At 36.7% G+C, this 18,809-nt stretch overlaps 1 protein-coding gene across 15 annotated transcripts in view; it reads left to right on the forward strand.

Moving 5' to 3' along the window:
• STK3 (serine/threonine kinase 3) overlaps positions 1 to 18,809 on the forward strand; it is a 502,315-nt gene that overhangs the window by 12,910 nt on the left and 470,596 nt on the right. For 9 of the 15 annotated variants that reach the window (XM_074268483.1, XM_074268592.1, XM_074268524.1 and 6 more), the window contains one exon: positions 9,765 to 9,946. In XM_074268483.1, the coding sequence (XP_074124584.1) occupies positions 9,849 to 9,946 (98 nt within the window). In that variant the 5' untranslated portion in view covers positions 9,765 to 9,848. Of the gene's footprint in view, positions 1 to 6,611; positions 6,663 to 9,764; positions 9,947 to 16,406; positions 16,606 to 18,809 lie in introns of those variants that run through there. The other 6 variants (XM_074268514.1, XM_074268558.1, XM_074268568.1 and 3 more) reach the window with 3 other exon arrangements.

The raw sequence follows: 18,809 nt of genomic DNA on the forward strand, positions 1-18,809 counted from the left end.
AAATCAGATTTCCTTTTCAGCTCTGGTTTTTTTCATCATGAATGCTTGAAAATCATCTTTTTCATTGAAGTTTCACCATTTTCTCTGAAGAATTATACTCATGAACTGCAATTTTTAAGCCAGAAAAGGATTCCTCCACAGATGGGACAACACAGACAGCCAGGGAAGTGGGACACTCATTGAAAAAAATGGATTGGACTACCTATCTCATTTATCCACAAACTTAGCCACTAGTCCAATTTTTTTTTCAATTCTCTCATACCTGAAAGGTTATTTCAGCACACTCTGGAGGAGATGGTGTATACTTTTATGAATACTTTGCTCCGTTTTGTGAATATAAACTTGTGCGCATCATGCCTCTTTTTTTTTTTTTTTCTTTATAGTGCATAGCTGGGAATATGCTCAGTTGCCAAAACAAAAATGAAAATGAGGTTAATAAAAATCACATGAATTTTTGAAGTTAGGAAAGTTAAATGCAGGAATGTTGAGGATTAACTATTTATTGTTTATACATCTTGGATTTGTTGTTATTGTTTATTAGTTTTTTTTAGTGGTCTCCAATTCTTTTTGATCCCATTTGAGGCTTTCTTGGCAAAGATATTGCAGTGGTCTGCCACTCTCCTTCCTTCTCCAGTTCATTTTACAGATGAGAAAAATGAGGTAAACAGGTTTAAGTGATTTTCCTAGAGCAACACAGCTAGTAAGTATCTGAGATGAGATTTGAACTCCGGAAGATGAGTCTAATTTACCTGTATTTTATCCATTGTTCCCCCTACCTGCCTCTTCACCTTGGATACCAAACTTTTATCAGTGGAATTTTACAGGATTTCTCCCCTATTTGACTACTTCCTTTCTTGTTCTAGATACATTAATTTTATCTATTCCCAAGCCTTTCAGTTTTCATGTAAATAGTCATTCATTTTATCTTCTGTAATTGTTTTTATCTTTTGTTTGATTAAGAATATATCTTTGTGAGAGGTATTTAATTTGTTTCTCTTCTAATTTTGCTCTAGTATTATCTTTTGTGGGCCAGCTCTATAAATAGAGTTGTTGTTAGTCCTCTTTCTAGAAGAGGACCATGACATCAGGGAGGTGATACCATGACATGCAAGTGAGTTGGATTTAAGTGATGGAGCTCTGTTCAAGGTCACCTGCCTCACTTTCCCTTCTAGAGTCATTTGGGTCCAGTGGCCAGATACATATCAGGACTATTGGAGATGAGGTCATATATATCCATTTAGAATGTATTATGGAATAATCTGTAAGATGTAGATCTAAGCCTAATTTTTATTAGATGGCTTTCCAGTTTTTCTAGCAGTTTTTATCCAATAAGGAGTTTTCTCCTGGTTAATTTTTGATTTCTAATTTATCAAATACTGAGTTGAGTTTTATTGTTTTTTATTCTCTTTTGTCTAGTTTGTTCCATTGATCTATTTCTATTTGTAAACCAATATCAGATAGTTTTAAAGATTGCCACTTTATAATAGAATTTGAGATCTAAAAGTTATTTCCCCTTTATTCCTACTTTTTATCATTTCTCTTGATGTTCTATAGCTTTTGTTTTTCCAAATGAATTTTGTTATTTTATCAAACTCTATAATTGATTGGTATAATTAACATAAATCTTGATAGTATTGTCATTTTTATTATACTAGCATAGCTTTGTCATAAGAACTGAATATTTCTCCAGCAATTTTAATGTTTTTTATTTATTTAAGAAGTGCTTTGTATACAAATCTTTTGCATTCCTAGGTAGATCAATCCTCAGATATTTTATGCATTTTATAATTATTTGGAATGGGATTTCCCTTTCTATTAATGCTTCTTGGGTTATTATTATTATAAGAGCAATGCTGTTGATTTTTGAGGATTTATTTTGTGGCCTATTTTCAGAAGTTATTAATAGTCTCAATTAGCAACTTTGCTGATTCTCTAAGATTTTTCAAATATATGGATATATCATCAGCAACTGGTTTTATTTCATCTTTACCTATTTTTGTGCCTTTAACATTTGGCTCTTGTCTTAATTCTCTTGCTAGCTTTTGCAATAATATACCAAATAGTAAGAGGGAGAATAGGCACCCTTGCTTCACTCCCATATTTATTGGAAAAGGTTCTAGAATATTCCCATTGCATATGATGCTTACTTTTGATTTTAGATCAATGCTTTTTATGGTCTTAAAAAATATCTCTCTATGTCTATAGTTTAGTTTTTTTAAAAATAAAAATAGTGCTGTCCTTTGATTTCATAGGCTTTTCCTGCTTCTATTGAGATGATCATCTAGTTTTGGTTTTCAATATAATTGATTGTATTGATTATTTTCCTAATGCTGAAGTAGGTATAAATCTTAGTTATAATGAATTATTTCTGGGATAAAACACTGTAATCTGTTTAATAAGATTTTGTTTAAAATTCCCAAGTAAGTGTTCATTAATTATATTAGCCAATAGTGTTCTTTCTGTGTTTTATCTTTTTTTTTGTTGTTGTTATTTAGGTATTGATTATATTTGTCTGATAAAAGAATTCTGATAGGGTGCTTTTTTTCTCAATTTTTGGAAATAATTTGTGAAGTATGTATACTAATTGACCCTAATAGGAACTTCTTAAAGACCATGGTCTTTAAAGCACAAAAGAATAAATCACCAGTGTAATTTTTGGTATTACACCCTGGAAGTCAGAGAGATATTTGGGGAGTAGGTTCCTTGTGTAAAACAGGGATTCTCAAATTAGGGTCTGATTTTTAAAATATTTGAATAACTATTACAGTATAAATAGTTCCTCTTCAATCTCAGGTGTTTTATTTTATGTATTATTTAAAAATATGATTCTGAGTAGTTCATAGACTTTAACAGATTGCCAAAAGGGTCCATGCACAAAAAAATTTAAGAGTCCCTGATTTGCAGCAATTCACAATCCAGATTAACATAATGAGTAAGAAGAGATTTTGGAGATTAGGGTTGTAAAGTCTCTGAAAGGCCTTTTAATTCAATCCTTTTATTTTACAGATGAATAAATTGAGGCCTAAAGGGGTTAAAGAATTTGTCCAGAGTTATCCTAGTAGTAAGATGTCGAGTTTACATTGGAATTGAGATCCTTAAAATCTGGTTGTGTTCCTAATTTAGAATTTTTCCAATATAGGTATCTAGTCCCTAGTTATAGCCATATAATATCAGGGAACCCTATTATCCCCACCCAAGTATGGTTCCATTTTGGGTTGCTTCTAATGTGTGTTTGGGTTTTGGTTTTGTTTTGCTTTGTTTTTGTTTTGTTTTGTTTTGTTTTTTAAATAATTCTTGTATGAGGCAGCTGAGGTCTTATATATCTCTCTCAAGTGTGACCATAGTTTTTGGATTTTAGAGGCCTGCTATCTCTTCCATTACCTTCATTTTTTTTTTTTTTTTTTCCATTTTACATAAATCAATGGCTAGATTTCTAGGGTTTTACATTAAAGAGTCGATTCCCTATTCATAGATGTTATTTAAGAATATTTGCTTATTTGTGTTGTTAAAATTTCCTTAAAGTTGTTGAGTATTGACCTTGGAGTCAAAGGATTTGGGTTCAATCCTGCCTCTGATACTAGCTATGTGATGATGTTGGGCAAATCCGTAACTCTTTAGGCCTCAGGCCTCAGTTTCCTCATCTATAAAATGAAGTCAGGTCAGACTAAATGATTTACTTTTTTGTTGTTCTTTTATTATTATTACTACTATTATTATAGCTTTTTATTTACAAAACATATGCATGGGTAATTTTTCAGTATTGACTCTTGCAAAACCTTCTGTTCCAAATTTTCCCCTCATTCCTCCCACCTCCACCCCCAGATGGCAGGTAGTCCAATACATGTTAAACATGTTAAAGTATATGTTAAATACAATATGTATACATATTTATACAGTTATCTTACTGTACAAAAAAAAAATTTGTTCTAGAAAGAAAGAAAAAAACCTGAGAAGGAAAACAAAAATGCAAGCAAACAACAACAAAAAGAGTGGAAATGCTATGTTGTGGTTTATACTCATTTCCCACAGTCCTCTCTATAAGTGTAGATGACTACCGAACAATTGGAACTAGTTTGAATTATCTCATTGTTGAAGAGAACCATGTCCATTAGAATTGATCATTATATAATCTTCTTGTTGCTGTGTATAATGATCTCCTGGTTCTGCTCATTTCACTCAGCATCAATTTATGTAAGCCTCTCCAGGCCTTTCTGAAATCATCCTGCTGGTCATTTCTTACAGAACAATAATATTCCATAACATTCATATACCATAATTTTACTCAGCCATTCTCCAATTGATGGGCATCCATTCAGTTTCCAGTTTCTAGCCTCTACAAAGAGGGCTGCCACAAATATTCTTGCACATACAGGTCCCTTTCCCTTCTTTAAGATCTCTTTGGGATATAAGCCCGGTAGTAACACTGCTGGATCAAAGGGTATGTACAGTTTGCTAACTTTTTGAGCATAGTTCCAAATTGCTCCCCAAAATGGTTGGATTCATTTACAGTTCCAGCAACAATGTATCAGTGGCCCAGTTTTCCCACATCCCCTCCAACATTCATCATTATTTGTTCCTGTCATCTTAGCCAATCTGACAGGTGTGTACTGGTATCTCAGAGTTGTCTTAATTTGCATTTCTCTGATCAGTAGTGATTTGGAACACTTTTTTATAGGAATAGTTCCAATTTCTCCATCTAAAAATTGTCTGTTCACATCTTTTGACCATTTATCAATTGGAGAATGGCTTGATTTCTTATAAATTTGAGTCAATTCTCTATGTATTTTGGAAATGAGGTCTTTATCAGAACCTTTGAATGTAAAAATGTTTCCCCAGCTTATTGCTTCTCCGATAATCTTGTCTGTATTAGTTTTGTTTATACAAAAACTTTTTAATGTAATATAATCAAAATTATCTATTTTGCGAACAATAATGATCTCTAATTCTTCTTTAGTCACAAATTCCTTCCTCCTCCAGGTCTGAGAGGTAAACTATCCTATGTTCTTCTAATTTATTTATAATCTCATTCTTTATGTCTAGATCATGAACCCATTTTGATCTTATCTTGGTGTATGGTGTTAAGTGTGGGTCAATGCCTTGTTTCTGTCATGCTAATTTCCAATTTTCCCAGCAATTTTTGTCAAATAGTGAGTTCTTATCCCAAAAGCTAGGATCTTTGAGTTTGTTAAACACTAGATTGCTATAGTTATTGACTATTTTGTCCTGTGAACCTAACCTATTCCACTGATCAACTACTCTTTTTCTTAGCCAGTACCAAATGGTTTTGGTGACTGCTGCTTTATAATATAGTTTTAGATCAGGTATAGGTAGGTCACCTTCATTCGATTTTTTTTTTTTCCATTAGTTCCCTTGAAATTCTTGATCTTTTGTTTTTCCAGATGAATTTTGTTGTTATTTTTTCTAGGTCAGTAAAATAGTTTCTTTGGAGGTTGATTAGTATAGCATTAAATAAATAGATTAGTCAGACTAAATGATTTCTGAAATTACTTCCAGTTCTAGTGCTATTTCAGTAAGGAATTGCAGAATCTCAAGATTGGAAGGATGGTGGGACTCATTGTTCAAAGTCTGTTTGAACCAAAATCCCTTCTACATCTTTAACACATGATCATTTGGTTTCCATTTGAAAACCTCAGGTTTGGAGTATTCTGTTCAGGTCCGTGTTGGAATGCACTAACTCCGAAGCTGTGCTGTTGTTAATGTTTATTTATTTATTATTATTTTTACATTGAATCATCTGCCTTCAAATTTCATCCATGGCTACTAATTCTTCTTTCCAACCTCAATCAGAATAAATTAAATAATCTCCAAGCTAATACGAAGGGCAAGGAGAATTCTGCAGTGACCTGCAGAGGGCATGCAATGTTTATGTTTTTGTCAGTACCAAGTAACACCTTCACATATACAAAGAATGATCTCATCTCATCTCCTAGATTAAAAGCTGAAAATGCTCCAGGAAGGAACACATCTCTAATCTCCAAGGAAAATGAAATTTTTTTTAAAAGGAAGAACTGCTTTAAAGAGAAAAAAAGGAAGAAAAAAGATATGAAGAGACAGAAGAAACTTCCAAACTACAATAGAAGGTTGGAGAGGAGAAGAATGGGATGCAGAAAAAGAAGGGAATATTTGGAACTAAGTGTCCAATTAGATAACACAATGGATTGAATCCTGGGCCTGTAGTCAAGACACTGGGCAAGTCACTTTACCCCGTTTGCCTCAGTTTCCTCCTCTGCAAAATGAAACAGAGAAGGAAATGGCAAACCACTTCAAAATCCTGCCAAGAAAAACTCAAAAGGGGTCATGGAGAGTCAGATGTGGCTGAAAAATGACCAAACCAAAAAACAAACAAACATTGGAACTACATGATATTTATGAATCTGTTCTCCTATGAGGAAGTTGAACCATCTCAGGGGAAGTAGCTCCTCCTTTACCTAGAAATGATGTTATCTTCAGTAACCTGTAGATAAAGTCATTCAGGAATGACCTGAGGAAGAAGAGACATAGTGGTGATGGATGGTTCCTTCTGACTAATAAGGCAACTGTTTGTTGATTCCACAAAAATAATAGAAAAATATTTCTTCTTTGCAGAACCCATATCTAGGCCCTGAAACAGAGCTTCCTGAGATTTGTCATGCTTCAACCAGGTTAGACACTACCACAAATCTGGTGATTTGCATGGGAACTGATGACACTGTTAGTAATTTAGAAAACATTGATAAGGATTATGAGGAGAAAAGTAAATTTAAGAAATAAGCTTGTTAAGAAGAAAGGAACTAAGAATAAAAATTGGATTTAATAAGAAATTACCATGATGCCAAAAAGCAAGAAAAATAAAGAAAACAACAACAAAAAAAGATGCTTCTATATGGAAAGTTCATTAGTTCTTTCTCATCATGAGTCCTTCAGAATTGTCATTGCATTGATCATTGTTTTGATCAGAGTAGCTAAATCTTTCTTAGTTGATCATTATTACAATATTACTTTTATAATGTCCAATATTCTTTTGGTTCTGTTCATTTCATTTTTCATCAGTTCATGTAACTCCAGGTTCTTCTGAAGCTGTCCCTCTTGTCATTTCTTATAGAATGATCACATATCATAACTTGTTCAGCCATTCCCCACTAATGGGTATCCCCTCAATTTCCAGTTCATTGCCACCACTAAAAGAGCTGCTTGAATATTTTTGTACACATAGTTCCTTTTCCTCTGATCTCTTTGGAAGATAGATCTAGTAGTGGTATTACTGGGTCAAAGGGTATGCACAGTTTTGTATGTTGCATTTTGAGTATAATTCTAGATTGTCCTCCAGAATGAATGAATCAATTTACAACTTCTCCATAAGTGCATTACTGTACCCATTTCCCCACATTATCTCTAGCATTTTTCATTTTTCTTTTCTGTCATGGTGGCCAATCTCATAGGTGTAGTAATAACTCAGAACTTTTAAAATATGTATTTCTCTACTTACTAGTTGTTTATAGCATTTTTATATGACTTTTGATAGTTTTAATTTCTTCTCCTGAAAACTGCCTTCAACAGAACAATTCTAAATATAAGAGATTTCAAAAACCATATATTGTCATTTTATAAACTATAATTTCATCTATACTCAGCCTTTCTCTTTTCAAAATGGAGTTCACACAAAGAAATCTCTATATCCCAGACATCATTTTTGTTTTACCTTTTAGACAATTTCCACATTTTCTTAAAGTGACAAAGGGTTATAGCTTCAGACTGTCTGCATCTTTTCACTCATCTGTTTGCAACCTTGGAGTAGTCCAGGATGCTTCATACTCTCTCACTCCACATATCAAATTAGTTGCTAATTTTCTACTCTACAATGTCTTTTGAACCCAATTCCTTTTCTTAACTCACAAAGTCATTAATGTAGTTCAAGCCTTCATCATCCCAAGACTACAGTATTGTGATTGCCTCCTAATGGGTCTCTTTACTGCCATTCTCTCCCCTCCAATCCCCATTTTTCACACAGCTGTCAAAACAATATTGTTAAAGCACAGGTCTGATCATGGCAGTCCCCTATTCCAGAAACTCCACAGGCTCTTTAGAATCTGACTCTTCTGTTCATCATTTAAACTTCTCCACAATCTGGCTGTAGCCTACCTTTCAGCTCAATTAAATTTAAGCATGTATTTAGCATCTGCTATGTACTTTATGCAGAGTACTTGGAACAACAACAACAAACAAACAAACAAACAAAAACCAATCCCCACAAGGAAAGAAATTTTATTTTATTAGAAGAAAACAACTTGCACATATAAAATTTAGTCCAGAGTATATACAAATTAAAGACATAGCACCTTGACACTCATGAGAATAGGATAGATTATATATAGAAGGAAGCACTTGTGTTTGACCTTGAAGGAAGCTAGAGATTTTATTCTTATTTATTTTTTCATTTATTTTACTTTGAAAATAGTTATTTTTCATAAAATAAGTTTTATGCTAACATGTAATGGGTTTGTTACTGTTGTCTTTAAATGAATTAATGAAATATTTTTTAATTATCAATTTTAATTTATAGCAAAGTAAATATTGATAGCTATTAAATCATGCAAACAAAAGCTCTTTGGAGCTTTCAATAATTTTTGGTTTGGCTTTTAAAATTTTACTATTGGGTCATTATAGTTTGGGTAAGACATAAAACCAAACTAAATGTTATACCATCTATAATAAATTATGTTACTGGATTCAAACATACTAATCATTATATCTTCTTGGTGTGAAAAGAAATTGGTGATGGAGAATGATGAGAGAGAAATTTTATAATGAAGTCGAGGAAGCAAAAAATTGGGTTATTCCTCCTTTCCTTATGTTTTTCTGTAGTCATACAATTACATATGTGAAACTTGTGGTATGTTCATTGATATTCATATTTATCAACAATTGATCAGTCAACAAGCACCAAATAGATATTGTGTGCTAGGCACTGTACTCAAGTGCTTTTTCAATGAGTTCAGTATCTGGAAGCTAGAGATTTTAAAAGGCAGAAATGAGCACAGGAGGAAATCCATAACAAGGCAGGAGATGGGAGGTGCAAGATGGAATGCTGTGTGTGGAGAACAGGAAGCAGACCATTTGGGCTGGGCTATGTAAAGCCTTAAAAAGCAAGCTGGAGTTAGATCGTGGTGAGTTTCGAGGTCAAACTGGGGAATTTACATTTTATCCTAGAGGCCAGAGGGAACCTTTGGTATTTCCTTTATTATGATACATTACTGTCCTTCTCATATACTCTAGGCTCCAGTTACATTGGCTACTTGCTGTTTCTTACACACAGCATTCCATGTCCTGTTTCTGTGACTTTGCCCAGTCTGTCCCTCATACTCCAAGAGTACTGTCTCCACCTCCAATTTTTAGTATTACTAGCTATCCACAGATTAGCTCAAGTACCAACCTCTGATCTGAGCTTTTTCCTGATATCTGCAGCTACAAATGACTCACCTATATTATCTAGTCTTTATATAGTGTGGGATAGTAAGAGAGCAGTCTTTGGAATTGGGAAAATCTGGGTTAAATTCTTCTCTTTGATATTCATTATGTGACCCTGGAGAAATCACTTAAGCTCTCAATGCCTGAAATAATTCACTAAGATTTTAGACTATAAAGTTGTTGATCTGCTTTGGTGGAAGATTCCCCTGTGTGAGTTCTTCACAACAATGAAAACACAGCTCCAGGCATAATGAAAATGTGTTTACTTATATATGTCTATGTTGTTTCCTTCCCTAAAGAATGCAAGATGCTTGCTGAAGGGACTTCGTGGTTTTGGTCTTTTCCCTCCTGGTTTTGCTTCTGACTTTTTGGATTTTGCCACCATGCCTCATCTTAATTTTGACACTGCAACTTCCCTTCGCGCCTGGGGCCTCTTCACCTTGGACAATCCTTGCACCATCCCAGTCTCCCTCTTCCACTGGTAAGTTTCTTTAGGAACCTCTTTTTTGGCGAGGGATCTTAACTATTCTTCATTCCCCTCTAGGTTCTGACTCTTCAGATTTCCAAATCATGCTCCTTCAGGGCTTTCTTTCTCTTCCCCTACCCCTCTCTCCCTCTCCCTTTTATGTGTTTTGCCTATCCCCTTCTTGCCCTCTTTGAGGGCAGAGACTATCTTTTCCCTTCTATTTATATCTCTAGCTCTTAGCATAGTGCCTGGCATATAGTAAGTGTAATGCCAGATAAACTGAAGCAAGATAGAGATTAGAGAGTTTTTAATATTTTATTTGAAAGGGAGAGATTTACTGGGATCAAATGGATCCATGGTTTGGTCCCAGGGCTGAATGAGACTATTGTCTCCAAGAATCCAGCAACAATGTGAGTTCTCAATGACCTATATACATGGCTTAGAGACCGAGGCAGGGGCAGAGTCAGAGCACTGAGAGCAGGAACACAGGACTACCAATCCGGTTCTGACAGGGTGGGGGGAGGGATGGAGGACATCTGATCATTAGAATTACAGAATGGGGAGAGGCACCCAACATTCTAATATGTCTAAGATAGAAGGTCTTTTTCCTTATCTGGAACATCATGATTAGGAGGGGAGGGGTGGTGTTGCAGTATTGACCAGAAAAAATAGGAACTGAGGCAGAACAGTTCAGGGAAACTGATCAGGACAATTTAGGGAAACTGAGTAGGACAATAAAAGAGAACTGTGGCACAAAATAAAACTAGAAAAATGCAAGGACTTATGGCAAGAACAAGTCTCTCTCTGATAACCGCAGAGTTAACCAGCAATACAAAGGTTCCCTTTTGCTAGCATGTCAGGGCCTCTGCAGTTGGGGCACCATCTCAGCTAGAGAATCCAGTTTGAGATGGACAGTTCACTGTGAGTTAGGTGGTGTGCAGTCATTTGTGCATTTAACTCAGCCTCTGCTTATAGAGCAGCAGGGCTCAAGACAGTAAAATTTCTTGGTCTTATAGTTAATGCTGTTTGGGTATTTTAAAGTGCCTCTGATAGTTAATGGGACAATTAACTGGAGTAAAAATGAATTAAAGCCATTTTATCCTGTACATATTGAAAGGTGAGTTTTAACTGCTTATGTTATGTTATAGCTATGTTATGTCCCTGCATTTCACTTTATTCCCTATTCATACTTTTCTGACTCATTAGCTTACTTGCTGTCTCTTATAGGTCTATTCCATTGCCCACTTATATACTTTTGAACAGTCTATTCCCTATATTTATTGTCTCTCTGCCTCCTGAACCTTTTTTGCTTTCCACAAAGTTTAGCCCAGGCATGGGCTCCTACACTGGGGCCTTTCCTGATTCCCTCCCTTCTTGGGAGAGAAATTTTTTAGTATATACTTATATCTGACTATGTTATATCTCTCCAGTTAGATTGCAAGCTCTTTGGGAATTGACTATAGACTATAAGGCTTAGCATAATGTCTTGAACCCAGCAGCTGCTTAATAAACGTGTGTCAAATTTACTATCGTAGATTTTTACTACATCCTCTTTGTCTAATATGAAAGGGAGAGCTCCGACACTCAAAAGACATCTTTGAGGGGATTTTTCTGGGTAGAAGCAGGAGTATGCTGGTGAATGTTTAACAATGGGTTCTCTGTGGGGGGAGGGCGCAACATGTTTGACACAAATTTAATAATTTAATCTGCGTATTCATATTTCTCCATCACTTTCTTAAATCTAGGCAATCAACAAATAATAAATTAAGACCTGATTTATAGCATCTGGTTATTTTTAAAGTATAAATGCTCTTACTGAAAATATGACATTCAGTTCTCCTGGTCATCCACTATTTCTTTGGCAGTAGCCATTTATAATAACTGATTATATAATTGGCTAGCTGTTCAACAATTTCACCTTTGAATTCTTCCAGAACTTTTGGGTGATTGCAATTGAATTTTAGTGATTTATTAACATTTAGTTTGTCAAGAAGGTCTAAACATCCTATGTCCTTAATTGCAATTTGATCTAATTTCTTTGATCGCTTTGTTTCAAAAAACAAACAAACCCAAACAAACCAACCAAAAAACAACTTAAAGGAATCTCTTTATAATTTTCTTCAACAAAGGAATTCATGAATAATTACATTCATAATAGTATAAATACTAATTGAATCTTATTGAAAATTGAATTCATGTCTCTATATTAATCTTGTTTTCTGAGTTTACTGAGAAGTATGATTTTTTTTTTTTGCCACTTTCCATTTTATTACTCTGTAAGATGTGGGTATGCCAACATTAGCTAAGTATGAGTTGTCTAAATAATCAGATTAAAGTTGAAGGCAGTATGGATAGATATTATCTAAGGAATGACTTGCTTCATAGAAGAGAGCCCAGCCTAAAGGTGTTCCTGGGGCCAGTCTAGCCACCAACTAGTATGCTGTGCACTTCCCCCCCCCCCCCATTTTCTGACTAATCAGACTAGAATATATACCTCCCTTAAATTTCTCTAGTTTGGGGGTATGGCTTTTAGGGATTCAAAATAAAAATGGTCCTCTGGTTACTTTTAAGGAGGAAGGTAGCCTTAAGTATATATATTTTTCTCTTGTACTGCTGTCTTAGCTCCTTCCTACCAAAGGTTGATTATACAACAAATAGGGAACAGTGTGTAAATCCAATTATCTAAGCAAACAGAAAGTGGAGATGTTACAGATTATACTATATCAGAAAATACTTGTGAAATTGAGCTTTTTAAAGAAAAGAATAAGATCTTAGTTTAATCAGGAGAGAGGCCCAATTTTAGCCCCAACAAACTCAGAATCAAGAGATATGAGGAGCCAGCTTTCACTACCTGTCTGAAGTCTTTCCATCTGTTTTTTTCAGTGTCTGGAACTATGTGCATCTCTCCCTCCCCCCTCCCCCAAAGAGTTTGGTATCAATTTTACCCCTTATGTAGCCACATAGCATTTAGCATTCTCCCTGCCCAAATAGAGATGCATCTGCTTTCATATTCAGCACCAACACAGAACTATCTTCCTTCCTCCCCCAATCTACTTGGGTCAGAGCCAGAGTCACAACTTTAATATGTAATTTGGATTTGGCATCTTAAAATTCTTTTTTTAGATATGTAATTTGGATTTGGCATCTTAAAATTCTCTTTGAGTTTTCCTTACATGCATCATGAGATTTAAAAGATAAGAAATTAAACTATTATATGCTAAACAAGTCCTAGTTCAAATACTTATTTGTAAACTGCTGTGTTAAGGCAGAGAAAGAGAAAAAGGGAAACTGCTTTTAAAAGTCACATCTTAAAAGGAAAACACCATATTTTCTCTGTTATGCAGTATGTTTGATCATAGCTTGCCATCTGCCAATAGCTCTGCTTAGAAATGGTAGAGAGAACAAAGATTAACTAACACCTGTTGGGGAAAAAATGAAAAACAAACAAAAATATCTTAAATGCTAGCTACTTTATTCAAGAAACAGAATAACAGTATAAATATTTCTTATTTCTCCTTACAGTCAAACAATAGTAATTTCTGACAGTGGCAAATAAACCACCTATTTTTGTAGGTGGGCCCCAAATTACAAGATTCCTTCATATTTGTGTGTGTCTATTTTAAGCTATGGTTGAGCTAGGAATGCTAGTCAGCTGACTGTCAGCATAACTGAAGTACAAGTTTAACCTTAACCCCAAAAGGAAGCAGATTAACTTCTTACTGTTTACATGCATAAATGAAACTGAGTGAACCCTATCTCAGTCTTATACTTTGCTTTAGGTTTCATTTATGCATGAATATTGTTGTTTTTTACTTGCAGTTTGGACACTATATTTCCACAGTTTCCATTGTAGAACTACTCTTCCTCTAGCTTTTCTGCAACCAAAGGAAAGTAGAGAGTTGAAGTATTAAAAAAAAAAAAAAAATTAGGCATAAACATGCAGACATAAAACAAAAACCCTGTGCTTTTGTTTTAATTGAGGGATAGCCCTTTTTAAAATTCCCAAACACAATTCCAATGCTTCCAAAAATTCTGAGTATACCCATGTCAATGTCAATCTCCAGAAAGAAGTCCATTTGCAAATGGACCTGTCCAAGTATTGATTCAGGGTTTCAAAAATGAATAAAAAATATAAAATCCCACTCTTCATTCAAAAATAATGAGTTTAAAAGGTCATTTTTATTTTAAAAAAGTAAAAATATTTTGAGTTTAAAATGTTCTCTCTCTTCTTTCCAATTCAGTGAGACTGTCTTTTAACTTATTTTCAACTTCAAAAAATGAAGTGTCAGGATCAAAGAATTAATCTACTAGTTAATTACTGGTAATGGTACTGATGATAATGATCTTTGTACTTGGTTCGGCTTAGGGGACTTCACTTTCCTTCAGCATGTACTCTACAGACTATACTTTAATCTAACTAGCCGCCTTGTGGTTTCCCATTACCAAGACTAGCTCTTCCATTTTTGTGCCTTGGCTCTGGCTATCCCCCATTCCTGGAATACACTTTCCCTTCACTTCTTAGACTCTTCAGTTTCCTTCAAAGTTCAGTTTGTCTTACCTTCTTGAGGAAGGCTCTTCTGATCCTACTGCTATTCCTTTAGAAGTTACTACTTATTCCTTGAACCAGTAAATTTTCAAAGAAAGGAGTTCAAAATTAAATGGTCTAACAGGAAATATAAATATAAATATAAATATAAATAGTTATGGTAGGACAGATGGTAATCCTGAATAGTCATGAAAGTATTCTAAATCCAGAAGAAAATAGTTTTACATTTGTTATTATATTAAAAAACAAAATTTTTAGTCCTAGAGCTATTAACTCTAGAAATCTTTCATTCTATTCAATGCTCTAAAAGCTCTAGAAATTCTCAAGAATATTTGTTGTCTTTTGTTAATTTCTGAAATGTCTCTATATCAGGAAACTGTTACATTTCCCAAGGTAACTGTAACCTAGTAACCGGATAACAACTATATATTGAGAGCTTGATATTAAACATAGTAGACACAAAATCACAGGACACATAGTAAGGATGGGAAAAGGGCAACTGACTCTTAATGTAAGAACCACGTGTTTGAGGTTCCTCATTGTAGTGCTGAGAACCGACATTCTCTCCCAACACTAAATGAATGGTTCTCTACAAAGAGAGAGAGTTGTCTTAGAGCCACAGGACTCAGTGTTGGGAAGGGACCCTAGAGATCAAGTAGTTTCAACACCCTCATTTGACACATAATGCAACCCAAACCTTGAGAGTTTAAATGATTTGCTCAAGATGGTAAATGGCAGAACCATTTGTACTCCAATTAGGTGTTCTTTCTACTACACTACCCTTCTGTAAAGTATGAGTAGAAGCAAGCATTTCCAATTCCCCATTAAATGCATGAAGAGTTTTACCAAACTTGATGCCAATCCATGAATTCACACTTGGGGTTCACATGTCCCCTGGCTGGAGAATATGGGGTGTCCCCAAAGATCATGTGTCCGACTGCGCCACGACCTCCCCCCTATCCTAGATTGAGAACTAGGATGTTTTTATGGGATATTTTACAGGTGAGGAGACTGAAGGTCTGGGAAGCTGAGTGGAGACCATATAACTTGGGGTTCTCTGAGAGTCGGGATGCTTTCATTCTCTGGGCTGTGCCGTAGCTCCCCACATCCTGGCACCTGGTTCATAGGATGAATAATGAATACTTGACGAATGATCCCCAGTGGTCTCCAATTCACTGCATCACACCAGCCATGCGTTTTCCTATCCACCAAAGGGTCTCATACTCCCCTGATGAAACTCCTACTATACTCATATAAGCCCCCGATAGTATTATAGTAATCACTCTAAAGCAGCACATGGAACAGCGCATCGAATAATAAATTCGCACTCCACCTATTACCTCATTTGATCTTCACGATCTCCCTGCCTGATAGGTGTCCCATCTTGCAGATCGGGAAACTGAGGATGGGTTTGTTTTTTTAATGACTTGCTCAAGATTACACCAAAGGTGCTAAAACATTCTTATTTTCTGCTTGGAGAAAATGCGACAGCGTCGTTTCTTTTTACGGGACTTGCTCAGGATCACCACACAGCTAGTCAGAGACTTAGGCAATATTAGAACTCGCCGCTACGAGAGGGTCGGTCCCGCGCTCCATCCCCAGAGCCCGCCCTCCCGCCAGGGGGGTAGCTACCCCTTGGGGTGGGAGAGCGCGAGAGAGGCCGGGAGAGCCCTGATGGGGGGAGGGCGCAGGCTGTAGGGGAAAGGAAGCGCGCGGCCCGGCACGTGCTGCCCCCGCGGGTTTCCGGGAGGGCCTCGGGGACCTCGGAGCGCTCCCTCGCAAGCCTTGGGCTGCTCCGGACTGGGGAGCTCGGTCTTGCGGGTCCTCGTCCTCCCACCACCAGTGGGCCGGCCTGGCTGCGTGGGGCGGCGGCGGCGGCGCTCTGCGGCGTCCCCGGCCCAGAGAGAGGGCGGCCCCGGGGGCGGGGCTGAGGGCGGGGCAGATCGAGGGAGCCGCCTGCGGGGCAGGAGGAGGTGGAGGATCCGCCGCGGAGTGACGGCAAAGTTGGTCCGAGTTTCTCGGAGTTTCCCCGCAGAGGTTCCCCGTAGCCCGGGACGATCGCCGGCCCGGCCCCCCGCCTCCCTCCCCCTGCGCCCCGGGCCATGGAGCAGCCGCCGGCGCCCAAGAGGTGAGGAGCGGCCCGCGCGCCGACCCGGGCTAGGAGGCGCGGGCTGGGGCCGGCGCGGGGGAGGGCCGGGGGCAGCTAGGCCCGGCCGGTCGAGCCTGGCCTGAGCTGTGTCAATTCCGGGGTGTGTGTGTCTGTGGGGGTGGGGATACCGGGGCCTGCAGGGGATCCGGAGGTGGTGTGTGTTTGTGTGTGTGTGTGTGTGTGTGTGTGTGTGTGTGTGTGTGCATGTGTGTATGTGTGACTCAGTTTCCCGTCGGGAAGTCGATCCGCCTCCCCAGAGCAGCATCTCCCCTCCCCCTCCCTCCTCTCTAAAGCAAGGAATGAGCGCACACACCATTCTTGGACGCCCCAATCCAGGGTATGGACCACAGCAGCAGAAGCAAAAAGTTATGTAGGGTTCATGGCTTTGGCTCTTTGAAAAACCTCTGGCAGCTTCACCCCTTCATTAGGAAGGTGAGACTTAAACTGGCTTGTTCGTGCCCTGTTTGAAGAATTAAATATGAATAGAGCCAGACCTCCAGAAGCCTTCCTATGGAAATGCTTCATTGACAGGTGTTCTTGATGAACTCATGGGTACTTCTGGCTCCTAGACAGACCGAATCCAAAATTAGAATCAGGAGGTTTTTGTTGTTGTTGTTGTTTGTTTTTTAATCTCTTTCTAGGTTTTGGGTTTTTCTTTGAGCACGTCAAACCTGTTGCCTGACTACTTTTTATTTGTGGTCCAACTCTTGGAATATATACGCTGGTATTTATATTGCAAATATAGCAATGTGTATTGTAAGTGGTTTTGAATTGATATGTGATTAAAATGGATCCACTGGTTATAAGCATCTGTTTCAAAGAAGAATGAAGAAATTTGCTAGTCAATGTTAAACTTGTAACTAGCTCTTAATTTTTGGGGAAAGAATATAAAGAATTTACTCTCCCTCACCAAAAGTGGCATTTGGAATATCAAAGAGTTCATGTTTTTAGATACTTAGAGATCATTAATTTAAAAGGTGTTTTATTCAAGTGCACAGGCTAATTAAAGAAGGTTGAAGTTTAGGAGCTGTTTTGACTTGTATATATTAGATATGTGAGCCTTGAGGCCTGGAAACCATCTGTTCAGGTAAAAAAAAAAAAAAATAGTGGTTCCCAAAAGGGACCTAATATCAGTTCACTTGAAACAGAAGCCATTAGATAGATTTCCTTTTAGCATTTTGAAAAGTACACGTTTTCTAATTACTTTATGGAGTGGTAAGCCAGTTATAATACTAACTAGAGAAAGCTGAAGTTAATATTTTTTTTCCACTTGTAGTAAAGAATAAGATAGCAGTTCAGAATAATCTGATGAGCTTATCCTGAAAAACTGAATAGGACAATTTTTCTATTTCTGTTTTACCTTACTTAAATAAACACTTATCCCAGATAAGAGTAGAATATGTTATCAGAACTACATAGATGTAAATAGGTAGGGAGAAAGGTGAAGCCTCTGTCTGACCAGTGGATTTTTAGGCTAAATTACAGAAAGAGCCTCAGGAGAAAACAGTTTATATAATTAAAGAGATGGGGGAATGGAGAGAGTATAAAAGTAATTTTTTATGATGGTTTGTACTATTCACAGTAATCTTTGCATTTATTTAGCAGCTTCTGTTTTTACTTATCTTGAGAGATAAATTGATCTTGAGAAAAAAATGATAATAAATATTGTCCATTTTCCCCATCATGATATACTTTTTAAAGCTCACATTCATTATCTTATTTGGTTGTTAAATGAGTTTTTTGAGGAAAGGTAGGTAAATAGCAAAATTTTCATAAAGCTGAATGAGAGATTAATTTATCCAGGATCATGAAGCTAATTAGTAATAGAGATGGGATTAGAACTGGAATCTTTAATTCTTTAATTTTAAAGTTCTGTTAGACCTTGCCAATAGTTACTGGATATAGTGGAGTAAATTCTTGAACATCTATGGATTTTGCTGACCTTTTAGGTCTCTTTCCAATTCATGGATTCCATGGTGGCAGGTGTAGGAGTAGATTGTAACTAATAAAGGAACAAATGTAAATTCTCTCACATAAATCAGAATAGGAAGAAACAAATGTTTAAAATGAAGAGCAAGTGAGGGGTGATGGAAAGCAGAAAAGTGATAGAGCAAGAATATAGTTAATTTGAAGTTGATTTTGGAACAACAAAATAACAGCTTTGAAGGTGAGTGGTAGGAAGG

This window comes from Sminthopsis crassicaudata, chromosome 1, assembly GCF_048593235.1.
Source record: "Sminthopsis crassicaudata isolate SCR6 chromosome 1, ASM4859323v1, whole genome shotgun sequence".
NCBI classification, from domain to species: domain Eukaryota; kingdom Metazoa; phylum Chordata; class Mammalia; order Dasyuromorphia; family Dasyuridae; genus Sminthopsis; species Sminthopsis crassicaudata.